This window comes from Sphaeramia orbicularis, chromosome 18, assembly GCF_902148855.1.
Source record: "Sphaeramia orbicularis chromosome 18, fSphaOr1.1, whole genome shotgun sequence".
In the NCBI taxonomy this organism is placed as follows: Eukaryota; Metazoa; Chordata; class Actinopteri; order Kurtiformes; family Apogonidae; genus Sphaeramia; species Sphaeramia orbicularis.
In genome coordinates this window covers 42,221,128-42,235,351 of record NC_043974.1, presented here as the reverse complement: position 1 = coordinate 42,235,351, position 14,224 = coordinate 42,221,128, and the positions used below count along the sequence as shown (strand labels likewise).

Below are 14,224 nucleotides of genomic sequence, written 5' to 3'. Positions count from 1 at the left end.
ATTTAATATTTTCGTGTAATATTTCTCATATGTATATATTCAGTGTTGTGCTGCTACTGGAGCCTCTGCCCAAGGGATCAATAAAGTTCCATCTAATTTAAACTCGAATCTAATCTAAACAATAAATAACGATCAATATAGAGCAGTTAAAGTGTTGCTTGTGGATTTGTCCGTCAGTTAGTCAGATTAGCAGTGATAAGATAAGATAAGATAAGATATACTTCATTGAGGGAGAAATTCAAATGTGTTATGTAATATGTCAATATTATAATTATGTAATAATTACATAAATATGTCATATATTAATGTAATATTTGTGGTTACATTTGTGCCAGAGTTACTGTCTTGAGGTTTGAGATCCATCATTTATGAGACTGAGTCCAGGAGCAGGTCGTGGTTCAGACTTCCTGGCATGGACGCGTATGCCTCTCCATCGGTTTCTGTCTCTGTGATGACATGTCTGATGGTCTTGGGGTCAGGGCTGATATCCCTCAGGGCCGAGGACTTCTTTTTCCCCTCCAGCCAGTAAGTCACCATGTCACCTTTCCCCTGTGTTTGAACAGAGCACAGTGTTAAAGTGTCCTCAGCACTCCCAGTGTGAAGGGCTTAACCGGACCTCACCTTAACCTGCAGTGTCCCTCTGCACTCCAACATATAACCTCCGATCTCCTCCAGCAGGTAGAAGGTACTAGAGCTGCACTGGATCTTTAGGGCTACAAACAAACACAGAGTTAGTGGAGGCATTTTTACATCTGCAAATAAATAGTAGTACAGACAGACATACTGTAGAATGACCACAATGTTACTGTTATTTATGCACCTCTATCCTACTGGAAAATTACATTTTACTTGCACATTACAGTTTATTATTGCACCTTACAGCTTAAATTATCCAGATGTCTTACCCAGTTGTATTTGTACTTAATTCTAATTTATTATGGATAGTGTGTTTGCGCTTGTGTTCTATTTTGTCTTTGTGTATTCTGTTTTTACTGTGTCAGATGCTGTTTTTCCACTGCAGTTTCCAAGATTGGGATCAAAAAAGTCCATCCATCCATCCATTTTTTTTTTTTTTATAAATTAAATTGATCAATCTGTTCAGAGATTAATTTAGGTTTTACTTGTGCACTGACATTTTAAAACCTACCAAGGTCTAAATAAACTGAAACTCTATCACATAAAAAGTCATCTATCTGTACTTTACGTGACACCTTTCCCAAATACAATACATACTGACTTCTGTTTTCAAGAATGTTTTTTATAATTTTTATGTGATTTATTCTCAAAATATCACATGGTGCGACTGTCTACCTATGACTTCAGATTCTTTTAACTCATCCTAAATTTGTTCAAGTTTATTTTCTACCCTATTTGACAGGATTTCCAAAGTGTTCTTATTGTCCTGTACAAAAATTCATTTATTTCAGTTCAGCACCATGAATTAAACCCAACTATTCATTATTATGTCAGTTAGGATTTTAAAGTCTGCTTTGTTTTACCCAGGCTGGTGGACTCCATCCGTGATGCTGTGTTAACGGTGTCTCCGAACAGGCAGTAACGAGGCATCTTGGTCCCAACAACACCTGCCACCACCGGACCTGAACAGGTAAGACAAAGAGCATTTATTATTTACTACAGATGGATGTTTGACCAGTTTGAGGATGTTTTTTTTCAGTGTTGTCAGTGTTAGTGTGCATGTACCAGAGTGGATTCCGGCTCTGATTTGTAGCTGGGTGTTAGGTTTGTGGGGGATCCTGAATGTGCGACACACGACAACCAAGTCCAGAGCCATGCTGGCGATTTCTGATGCATGAAGGATCCCATTCTCTCGAGGCACGCCGGACACCACCATATCTACACACAATTAATATTCAGGTTCAACTGTTTTGGACTAGTGTCTTTACAGTGCTGCCCTTTGTGTTCTCCTTCAAAAGTCCAGTGTCTAACATTTAGAAGGTAATTGTTGAAAACTCATAACGTTGGTAATTAGATTTTGATTGATGAGTAAAGGGAGTAGGACTACAATGTTTCTACGGTATCTTAGAACCAACTTTTTTCTTCTTTTTTCTGTTTTATAGCAAGTGGCAAATAATCAAAACAAACGAGAGACATGAGTGTTTCTTGCAGATAATGTAGCTGTAGTTTTTAATTTCTTGCAATGTTCAGTTTCACCACCAGATGTCACTGAATATCACACACTGTCCCTTTGACATAAGAAAGGACTGAAAAAAGGTATTCAGTCTCAAATATTATAATGAAATATTTGCAGAAAAGTCTTTTTTGAAGATAAACATTCCTGTTTATCTACTTTATGAATCCCTTTTCCAAAGTGCACCTCAAACAAACTCTTTTTTTGGGTCCTAGAAGCATTCCTTCCCATGATTTTTTGAAAGTTTTTTCGTGTTTCAAATGGTGTGACTGCATCAGACAGACACAAACAAATGCAAATTGTTATTTTTTGTTTATTGTTAACAAGAAAAAAAAAAATGTGGACAGTTTCAACATGTCATGCTCTGGATGTGTGGGAAGGTGCATTATTTTGCTGAATCATCCAACAGAAAAGTGTACATGCAGAAGGAAGCATGTGGGTTTAGAGAATAGAACAATACTTGGCAGAGTTCAGTGACTGAAGAGTGATTCTCAATGTAATATGGTGTGTCCAAAAACTTTTCTCCACCACTCTATTTCTTATATTGTGTGTCTCACAGGCATCTCCAATGGTCTCCACTTTGTAGACGTCGTGGTTGTCGATGATGTCATCAAATGTTGTGTACAGTTTGTTGAGGAAATCGACGACCTGGTAAGGAGTGCTGCTGCTGGAGAGCTGAGTAAAACCCACGATGTCGCTATAAAACACACATACACACACACACAGATGTAGTTGGGAGGTCACAACACCAGTCAGTCATCTGCTCTCATTGAGTGTCTCTCACCTAAAGAAGACGGTGGCACTGACGTAGCTCTGGGCCTCTGATGGTTTCCCCTGGCGCAGATCATCAGCGACCTGTCTGGGGAGCATACCTGCAAAAACACAAAATTATAATAGTAACCATATTAACTCAAATAGGCCTTTATTTCCCTCCACTTCAGAGATGACCAGGCCTGTATTTGAGTGTGGGTTTTATTAAGGTCAGGCCTTTAATGGTCATAATTAGCATGAAACCTAATTTTTAATCCATTCCCATTTGTAATGTTAATATATGCTTTTCTACAAACATAACACTCCCTTAAATTTCAAAATAAAGGCCCTCTAGTGTTCTACTTGATCACTGAGTCATTGTTTAACAGAACTTTTATTGGGTAAATATCATCTTCATGTTGTGCGACAAATAGCAGTTTCTGAAAACACACACCTGCAGTGGCTGAAACCAGATCTAGAAAAATTAAGTGTTGAAAATAAACAAATTATATTGTTGAATGTATTAAATAAAGCTATTACAGGCTATTACATGACAGGCAGGTGAAGTTTATTCATGTAGTTTTTTACTGGCCTGTAAAAAACACACCCACAGCCCTTTCGAAGATTAAGGAGTTTATAAAATAAATGAATGAATGAAAGATAGAAACTTGTGCTCCAAAGGCAGCTGGGATATAGGTTTTTTTCTGTGTCCATTTGTGTGTCGTACTATAAAGCAGTCGGTCTGTCTTCTGTTTCTCGTGCATCAGATCCTGAGTTCGCTCGGCCACTAACACCTCCAGGTGTTTACTGTACTTTTCCATCTGAAACAGACAGTGTAATAAAAGCTCATTATTAACGTCAATGCAAACTTTTTGATTCATGTCATGTCTTCATTCAGTAATATGACCCAGTATGAATATTGAACCAAGCTGTAACCTATCAGATCAGCACTAAAAGTCTATTGTTTGTACCAGGTTCATCATCATGTCCACTGGGCTGACTTTGATGGGGTTTATCCGATGAACAAACTTCCTGATTTGCTCAAACGTAGGCCGATGGGCGGGGTTCTGAGATCGACATCGCCGGATTAGCTATGGAAACACGGAGAAAAAAAGGCAGGAAAGGTAAGGAGGTGATAACAGATTGGAGCTAATGTTTTCTCTGCAAATCTTAGTCATGGTTATTCCAGATATTTAAAAAGTCTGAAAACAGAACAAGTTTTGCTATAGGAGGAGAGGCATTACATGTCATCAGGGGAAAAGTGGATGCGTATGACTGTTCTATTTTTCTAGCAGTTTTTACTGCACAACAGCCATTTCTGCAACAATACAGTTTGCATTTATTTTGTTTTCTCTTATTTTTAACCTTATAAAAATAAACTATGCAAATAGTAACAGAACCTCTACTCAGGACATTACACTACCCACTTTACTCAAAAAGACTTCTAGTTACAGTTGTTACTGTCACCTGTATATTCTGCACATTTTGGCACTGGACTCGCTTTTCTATGTATGCGTGTGTGTGTGCGTGTTTGGTTTTTTTTAACTTGACTGTTTAATAGTTATATTTTCTATTCTTGACTATCTTATAATTGATGTGTGTATTTTACTTCAGCACCTTACAAAACATAAAACCAAATTTTGTCGCACTGTACAATAGTATTTTCATTTTCATTTTCGTTTTTTTTTTTTTTTTTGAGCATTTACAGAATACATGCAAATTCAAAATTCCAAAATCATTCATCTACACTTGAAAAGGAGAGGGAGGAAGAAAAATGTATTTAATCCCAATTAATTGCAATGACAATAAAGCTTATTCTATTCTATTCTATTCTATTCTATTCTATTCTATTCTATTCTATTCTATTCTATTCTAACTATATTATATCTTAAAGGTTCAGTATGTGATAGTAGTGGAGGTGAACACAGCCAACTAAATATCCCCCACCTCACCTTAAAAAAAAGAATTTATTTTTTAAAGTCAGTATTTATTTGGTCAACTGTTATACGTTACAAAACAGAAAAAAGGAAGAGAAAGACCATCCTGAGCTACCGTACAAAAAATACATTTCTGTCACACACTAATTAAAGTATAATTATGACTTTTGTATTTTGGAGGTAGGGCAGGAGGCAGCTCCCTGAAGGGTGGTGGTTAAAATCTATAATCCCATTCATAGAATTATAGAATAATGTCCTGTTTGCTGTTTATTTGTATTGGCTAATCATAAGCTAAGAAGTAGGTAAAATGCATGACTTCTGTATAGGAAGAACAAATGTGGCAAATCTTACACCTCATATAATGCTTTTTTCATTCGATATTTTTATGAATTCTGTGTGAAATCATGTTTGCTGACCTCTACATAGTCGGCAGGACAGGGGCAGGTGTTGTCAGCTTTACTGGAGATCAGCTCCGGTAGAGGAGGACACCAGGCACACTCCAGGTTAGACTCCTCCGCCTGCACAAAAAACGAGTTATTTATCCATTTATTTATAGAGTTGGGACAAAGAGTCAGACAGCCAATCAGGATGAGACTCACTGGGACAGGGTCACTGCGAGTGGCGATCTCCAGGAGAATGATGGAATAACTGGAAAATCATACACAGGTTACCGGACTGTGTGTTAATACATTCGTCCACATCAAGTGAGGTTCGGCGTAAGTTACCTGAACACGTCTCCAGTGAGTGTTGGTTCCACGTTAGAGCTGTGGAACTCAGGTGGCATGTACACCTCTAAGAGTCTCTGCTGATAGGTGGAGAGAGGTTCTGCCGCATCCTCTCTGCGATACGTCGCCAGTCCATAATCTGAAAAGACGGAACAACAACAACAAAAAAAAGTACTGTCCTTTTGTTTTGTGGCTTTAGATGATGAGCTGACTGATCCTCTTTTAAGAACAGTCTTCAGATTTTCAGCCTTATTGTTACCTGTGATTTTGCAAACCCAGCGGTCGTCTAAGACACAGTTCAGAGACATGAGGTGGCCGTGACAGATTCTGTGCTGGTGCAGGTAAGACATCCCTCTGGCAATGTCTGTGGCAAATGAAAACCTGACAAAACATGTGCTTTTTACACCAGCTGTGTATGTGGACATTATTTATGTCATATGGACAATATTTCTTCAACCTAATTATTTGGATTACAGAAAGACATAATGATTCCAACTGCAGCAAAAAGTTAAATCTGCTTTTTTTTCCCCCCATCATGCAACTTGACTGTAGTTGTGTTAATAAGTTACACAAACACAACTTGGTGCTTCTATGAAACTGGGTACATTTTGGTACCTGTCACTTTTCCAGCTTTTTTGACCCAATAATAAAAGAGAAATGTAGACATATTTCCCCCTGGATGTACCTAATGATGACCTCAGATAAATGCAAAAAAAATATTACACTCTTGCTCTAAGCCATCCCAAAATTAATGAATTTTTAATAAAATATTGCAGCCAAAAATAGGACCAAAATTGGGACATGAAAAACTACCTAGATGTCAGTGCATTAGATCTGAAAACATGGCTGTAAATGGTCTAATATAGACTATAAAGAAAGGCAGTGTTAAATTTGATGGTCCTTGTGGTTTTTCTAATCCAGACATGTGGGTTTTTCATGAATCTAAATCTCATTCCAGGTTTTGTATGAAACCCATCGTGTCCACTTGCGTTACATGCAGAACCTGCCCATTTAAACACAAATAAATAGCAAATGATTTTGCAACAGCGGTCATTTTTGTCAATCTGCCTTGCATAATTAGTTCAATTCCCAAAATGTACCTGTGAGAGAATAAAGAGATATTAAAAAAAAATAGTAACACGTAATTTTTGTGTCCTTTTTACTGTGTTACATGCAGATTTTTGAATTAAATATAATGTAAAATATAAAAATTTGTTTTATCTGAAAAGTAGTATATACTGTATATCTCTTTTATCTCAGTAAGTATTTATTTTTAAAATTGACCCAAAGTGCTTCCAAACTTTCTTTATAACATTAATCTACATCTGGTTTGAATTTTTAGTCCCCATGTCCTGTTTTTAGGTCCAGTTTCATAGAAGCACCTAACTCTCAAATGTTTTTATTACGCAGATATTTGGTGAATTTTCCCATTTTAACCATGTTAGCATGCTATCATTTACTATTAGCTTACACATCACCCTTCCACACACACACACCTTCCCCTAGCTCTGCCCTTTTAGTCCAAATATAGACACTTCCTGCTCCTGAGAGCCATCATGGTGAGTGCCACCTTCAACACGGCTGAAAAAACCATGGGAAACACGATGGATGTAAAAATCTTTGTGTATGCAGAGAGTTTGTGTGTCAACCTGAAGCCCCAGTTAAGTGGGATCTCATCATTAAGGAGAACTTCGTTAAGGCTTCCTTTGGGACAGTACTCCGTCACTATAGCAACGTTAGGCACCTCAACACAGCCACCGATGAATTTACAAAGGTTGGGATGATCGAGCTCCCTGAAAGCAGACAGACACAGTAATGGTACAGTATCTGCTGGACAAAAGAGATGTATCTGAAGTGTTAGAGAGGTGTGTTACCGGACTTGTTTGACCTCCTGTCTGATGGTTTTACACAGAGAGAAAGTCTTGGTTTGGATCCTCTTGATGGCCACCGTCCTGCCATCGCTGCACACGAAACACAGTGTAAATGTTTAGCTCACTTGAGGTTAATAATGGATTTTCTCAATGAAATTTTCTTTTTTTATATTATATGTGTTTGTTTTAGTACTTGTGGAATGAAAACTCAAAATAAAAAATATATATATAAAAAAATAAAAATAAAAATTCTCTTTTTTTTCATCCTGAGCCAAAACGTCCAATTTTAAGCATATCTCTCATATTAATCTGTTAATATCTGGGGGGTCGTATACTGTAAACTGATGATCCAAAAGAGGCTCATTTGGGATTTTGGGAAGCATAAATTAAACTGAGTTGACTAAAATCTTTAACCCTGAGTTGGTTTTTTGTTGTTGTTGTTGTTTTTATTTATCTCACAAATGCATCCCCCAGGACTTCACATCAAAAGATTACTTTTTTTTAAATCATTTCTTTTTATGTTACAAACACAGACAATCCCAGGAACTTGTAAAAGGAATCATGTTGTCATTGTCATATTTATCTTACAAATACATCAGAACTCAAAGGACTTCATGTCAAATGATTGTCCTTATAAGAAGATAAATATAATATCTTGTTGTAAATATGTATATAGTGTGTATAGTTTTTATTACTATTATTAATTTTTTTTTTTTTTTGCACTAGCTTTATGCATGCACTATTTCTTGCACTTTATTCTGTTGCTGACTGTTGAATTTCCCCATTGTAGGATCAATTTATTTATTTATTTTGAACATGCAAAGAAACTAAATAAAACAAAACAAAGCAAAATAAGACAAAAACAAAATAACATTTAAATGAACAGAATCTATCTTCAAGTACGTGCAAGTCTGAATTTTGCAGGGTCGAAAAGGAGTAGGAAGAAGTATAAACTTATTTAGTCCTTCCCCTCAAGTGCTTTTACACCTTTATCACTAATTTAATAAACTCAATAAAATCTAATCTCATCTCATCTCATCTCATCGTACAAATAAAGCCACATTCTGGGATTTGAGCTTTTTTTGCCATGTTTGTCCTTCAAACACAACTGAACTCAGGGACTAAACTCAAACATGGTGCTCTTACTATATTCCAGTGCAGGTGAACTGTGTTTTTCGGGTTCCAGGTTGTCCTGTACAGGTGCTGAGAGCAGTGATACAGCTGGTATTACTGTCGCTGTTCCCCACTGGTACACTCATGATGCTACCCATGGTCGTACGAGCTCCCTGATCTGTGGAGGTCACATGGAAAACATCAGCATCATTTATTCAGAATAATATGAGTTGAATTGTCCCGTACTTAGAAAATACTTTGGATTTGGATTATACAGGTTATAACCCATTATTTGGTGCCTAATTAGGACCTATTCTTCATTAACCTGAGTTAACCCTATGCCAAGGTTGAATCAATTTCAGAGTTTTTGCTTGAATTTTAGACAAGTCGAATGGATTTACACCTGTTTCATATAAAGACAGTATAAACCACAGGTGTCAAACATTCGGCCTGTGGGCCAAAACTGACCTGCCAAAGGGCCCAATCTGACCCGTGGGATGAATTTGTGAAATGTAAAAATGATACTGAACATATTAACAATCAAGGATGTACTGACCAACATGATCTATAGTGGATCAGATGAGTAAAATACTATCATAATTACCTATAAATAATGACAACTCCACAGCTTTCTCTTTGTTTTAATGTAAAAAAAGTAAAATTACATGAAGATGATGACATTTATGAGCTGTCCTTTCCCAAAAAATGTGAGCAAGCTGAATAAATATGACCAACCAGAAATGTCTTAAGAAAAATAAGTGCATTTTTTTTTTTTACTGATGTTCTGCCTGTTACTAAATGTTTTGTGTATTTGTAGATCCACTTTGACCTCTAAGTTGTAATGTACATGTGTAAAAGATAAACTCAGTCATAATATTGTTTAAAAATTGCACTAAAAGTTATTCATGTTTTTCACATTTTTAAAGGATAGTTTGTAGATATAAACATTTTCATAATGTAATTTTACTTTTTTTCTGTAATTATTTTATTGGTCTGACCCACTTGGATCATATTGGGCCAAATGTGGCCCCTGAACTAAAATGAGTTGAACACCCCTGGTATAAACTATGCTACCTGGACTTTCATGATACCTTGTTTAATGAGCGTGAAGTCTATAATCCAGCTTTCGTCCCACAGCAGCTTCTGTTTCTGATACCTAAGCCACTGAAGACATCAAAAATAGATTTATTACATCGTGTTTATTGCTTTTTTTTTTTGTTGGTAGATTTGTGTTTGTCTGTGCTCACCATAGCGGTCAGTATAAAGCAGAGGCAGAGCAGGCTCAATGGCAGACCGATGGCCAGTTTGGTGGTCGTGGTCATGGGGCATTCACCACAGTCAGCTGGACAGGTGGAACAATGCTCCGCCTCCTCACACACACCGTCACCGCAGACTGAGACAAGAAGAAACAGGGTTAAGTCTGGGTTATGTCTGACTTTGTGATTATAATGATATAAACATAAAAAACAAAGGTAGCAAAAACCAAGCTGTCTTTTGAATTTTTATAGTTTGAAAAAGTTTTTTATTTTTTTGCTTTCAGCTTGGTTTCCAATTTCACTGCAATATTAGTTAGTTTAATGAGCACTTATACGTTAGCTTTAGTTTTATTTTGATCAGTTGGGTTGGCAACTACACAGTAATTACCATGATAAGCAGATGGGTTATATAGAAAAAACATTTCTTTTGTAACTATCCTTGAGATTTTGAATTCCCATTCATTTGAAAATGGCAGATTGTAATCATTTTGGCCCCACGCTGTAAAAATCCTTTGAATTCACTGTTCCACTGAGGTTACCAGCAACGTTTAATTACAATGTGTTCCAGCATTACACATATGTAAAAATCTTATAATCAAACTACTTCTAAGACAAAATGTTTCTGACTGAATGCTTTAAATTAAAACAAAAGCCTGATGTAAAAGGCTGTGGGTCTTTGTAGTCATGATCCATGGAGTCCTACAAGTATGGATACTGACTTTAAATCTGTATCTTCCCACATATTTGTACAGTCGGAGAAAAAATTATCAGACCACCCTTGTTTTCTTCAATTTCTTGTTCATTTTAATGCCAGGTACAACTAAAGGTACATTTGTTTGGACAAATATAATGATAACAACAAAAAAATAGGTCATAGTAGTTTAATTTCAGAGCTGATATCTGTCCATTTTCTGTGTTTTCTTGATAATAACCAAAATCACTTCAGTTCTTACATCAGTATCTATGGCATTGTACTGACAAAAACAGTGCTTTTAGACATTCCATGTTTTCTTTTGTCTGTTTTAGTCACATGATACACACAGGAGGTAGTTCTTGATTGCATAACCATTGTTTTTGATGACTTATGATGGTCTAATAATTTTTCTCCATGACTGTATAGCGTTGCAGTGGTTTGTTTATAATTAGCCGTGATTCTTGTGTGAAGGGAAGCTAGCCCTTTTATTTCAGTTGCCATAGTCGGCCACATAACGTTGATTGTATTTGTTTTTACAAATGTGAAGGCAGTGGAGATGACCTACCTACAGCAGGTAGAACGGTGCTCTTGGCCTCCAGTGCAACCTGCATGCGGCCGACTCGTATATGAGCAATGAGTGAGGTGAGGCCCGGATGGAACAGAACCACCTGCAAGACAGAGGAATGGGTTTACTACCACCACAGCCAGGATGTTATGAAAAGAAAGTAATATTCTGTGAGGTGTTTGTTAATTTAAAATCCTGAATTAATATGTCTTGAGCTTCATGACTTGTCTATTATTATTATTATTATTATTATTATTATTATTATTATTATTATTATTAAAAATTTTAAAATTGAAGAAAATAAGTAAAAAGCCACTCCAAAACATCAGGCCGACACAAATATTAGAGACGTATACTTGTGTGTTATCTGTGTACAATGATATAACCACTGATTGATAAATTGTGGGCTGATATGATACAGTATTTAAAAGCATAATTTGTGTGATAGCCAATGCTGATGCTAATGTTATTTTCCCTTTGTTTTGCTTTTTATTGTTATCAATTCATATTTTGGCCAGGGAAACAAATAAGTATATCTTACATTATAAGCAAAAAATAGAATAACTTAACTGAAACCCAGTCCCCTTGAATGAGCAGAAATCAAGGCATGCAAAAGTATGTAAAGTGGAATGAACACATTAGCTGATTAGCCAAGTCATGTAAAATTGAGGTAGGATAATATAAGCTCGGCTTCTTCCTACTTCATTTCAGACATAAAGTGTCATTAAAGAACAATGACATAGTTGTACATTGAGTGACATTTTATTTCTTTTTTGGGTGAACTTATTGCCTTCAATATTTTGCAGTGTTCCGTTTAAATTTGTAATTTATTTTTGCTTTTTGTTCACCTTTATATTTTATTCCCACTTATGTTTGAAATAAGGTTTATCATAGGCATTAGCATTAGCATCAAAGGTCAATATCAGTGTGACCGCAAAAATCATGTTTCTGGCAATACATAGGATGGACTATTTTATGGTTGCTTAACAATACAGTCATTGGATTTGAAATGGTTTAAGTTTTCTTTATGCTTATGACCACAAAAGCAGCGAATTGGGCAGATTTTAAGTGTCATTCACACTCCCAACTACTCTGGGGGGGATCCTCCATTCATGGCTGGTCTGAACCAATTTACTGCTAAATTATAGTGTGAGTGGTTTTAGAATCTGAATCCTACAGAATTAATTTTCCGTAATTTGACATCCAGGCCTTCCAGATATTGTATAAGACTACCTTAGCAGCGTACACTAATCATATTTGAGTAAATCTTTGTATAAGTATGCGCTCATGTTATCTTCTCAGCCTTTGTTTCCTCATATTTTGTTTTGTGGCACGAAACGGAACAAAATTGAGATGATGGCAGATGATGATGCCTCCATGTTTGTTTTGCTCTGAGGTCACATACTGTAACTGTGAAATGGTTCAGTATAAACACTAAGCGCATGGCCCTGCATTGATGTCTGACATTGAATCTGTCAGTGGTTACACACATTGAAAGGATTTCAGATTTAAAAATCCTCCAGCACCTCCCAGACATTAGACATCTCAGGAATTTTGTCAGTGTTGGAAAAGACTGTGATAATAGAAACTGGAAACTGGAAGTTGTGCTTGTCATGGTGTTTTACCTTTGCTGTCCAGTTGGTCTGGGTCATTTTACCAGAAGTTGAAATGGTGTGTGTGAAGATTTTTCCGTCATCTGGAATCCATGGGCCACAGATGCTCTCTGTCGTCTGAAAAAAGAACTCATTGTTTTATTATGTTAATACTAGAGCATAAAAGTAATTAGGGTTTGCAGTAACCTCTCTTAAATATAATAGAATGACTGAAGTGCAGTACCATGTATCCCAGTGGGCAGGAGTGGATGTTGGCATGATGAATGCAACAGTTTTCTCCATCTGCATCTTTCCAGTTCGTAGGACAGTCCAGGTGTTCACAAAACTTCCGAGCATCTTCAGCAGTCACTATGGAACTAAACAGAAAAGCCAAACCAGTTTAGACCCGGATCTGAGCCTACTCACTCAGTATACTTCAGTAGGTGGTGTCTTCTTAACCTGTGTGTGAAGATGTTGTTGTCAATGGCCCAGTGGTAGAAGGAGTCCTGAGCCGTTACTGAGTACGTGACACTGAACACCTCCCCACTCTTTATCATTTCAGGAGGTCGGACCACCCAGGCCATCTCCAGACCTGGTCCAGAGATTAAGACAAAAACATGGAGGGGCACATCATACCACAGGTCCAAATGCATTTTATTCTTATAAACCAGTGATTCTCAAATCTTTCATCTGAAAACCCCAAAAATCTACTTCTTTCCCCAGAACCAGAATTACATCACATATTTCCTTAAAGTATAAATTTTTACTGACTCTTCCATTGTTCATTAAATGCATATTTTCATTATGTTGTACGTTTTACATAATTTCACATATTTTATGTCATTTTGAATTTTTATTTATGTATTTATTTTTGTGCTCCTTTAAAAATTATATATATAAAAAAACAATGTATTTATTTTGAAATGCAAAGATGTAAAATAAGAGGAATGGATAATTACCCTGAAATACACTAAAGGAAAATAAATACTCTGGTAAATCACAGATCCCTGAAACTAACTACAGCATAATAGTATTTGTAGTTTCTTACTTACTGTTACTTTCCACGTCTGATTATTGCAGAGGGGAACTTTTACAGAAGTGTCTAAAACCAATAAGATAAATCTCATAACAGTGTCTCACCTCCACAGTCGATCATGTTGTATTCATTCGGTCTGTCCAGAGGCCAGCAGTCGTACTCACTGTTGTCCAGGTCGTGCCAGCAAAACACAGGACCGACACTGCAAACACACATCTGAAAACAACATAACAAGTCACAAGAAAACACTTAAAATATTTGACACTGTGCCGGTTAATAACTTAATAAATTCACAACACCTGAGACAAATAAAATAAATAAACACAAATTTTAAAAAAAGACATTAATTTTGGTGGCTTCTAATTAATTCTCCATAACTGTGAATAAGAATTGATATTTAGAAAAAAAAAATATTAGACCAGGTTTTACCCAAATCAGAATACAGAGTGTTTCCTGTTTCGTCATGTTGTTGTTATAAGATCGATAGATGTTACTGGATTTTTGCTGTTTCTGAGCTGCTGAACAGAAATGAATGA

General features: G+C 36.4%; 1 protein-coding gene across 1 annotated transcript; it reads right to left on the bottom strand.

The window, feature by feature from the left end:
* Positions 1-366: 366 nt before the first annotated feature.
* LOC115438362 (atrial natriuretic peptide receptor 1) lies at positions 367-14,201 on the bottom strand. The gene is made up of 23 exons (XM_030161937.1): positions 14,118-14,201; positions 13,793-13,904; positions 13,112-13,244; positions 12,897-13,029; positions 12,686-12,790; positions 11,061-11,163; positions 9,793-9,938; positions 9,637-9,709; positions 8,579-8,723; positions 7,436-7,522; positions 7,211-7,354; positions 5,821-5,942; positions 5,562-5,700; positions 5,436-5,484; positions 5,253-5,354; positions 3,871-3,990; positions 3,627-3,720; positions 2,934-3,021; positions 2,707-2,846; positions 1,702-1,854; positions 1,500-1,598; positions 622-713; positions 367-549 (listed from the first exon to the last, which is right to left on the bottom strand). The coding sequence occupies exons 1-23, from the start codon at positions 14,151-14,153 to the stop codon at positions 367-369; spliced, it is 2,598 nt and encodes an 865-aa protein (XP_030017797.1). The 5' UTR covers positions 14,154-14,201.
* Positions 14,202-14,224: the final 23 nt, after the last annotated feature.

What these genes read in the sequence shown, in the direction of transcription:
- LOC115438362 (XM_030161937.1), bottom strand. Translation starts at nt 14,153, where the DNA reads ATGACGAAACAGGAAACACTCTGTATTCTGATTTGG. An exon ending in CACTCTGTATTCTGATTTGG is followed by an intron (nt 13,905 to 14,117) that starts GTAAAACCTGGT and finishes TGTTGTTTTCAG; the next exon opens with ATGTGTGTTTGCAGTGTCGG. An exon ending in CCACTTAACTGGGGCTTCAG is followed by an intron (nt 5,943 to 7,210) that starts GTTGACACACAA and finishes ATGTTTTGTCAG; the next exon opens with GTTTTCATTTGCCACAGACA.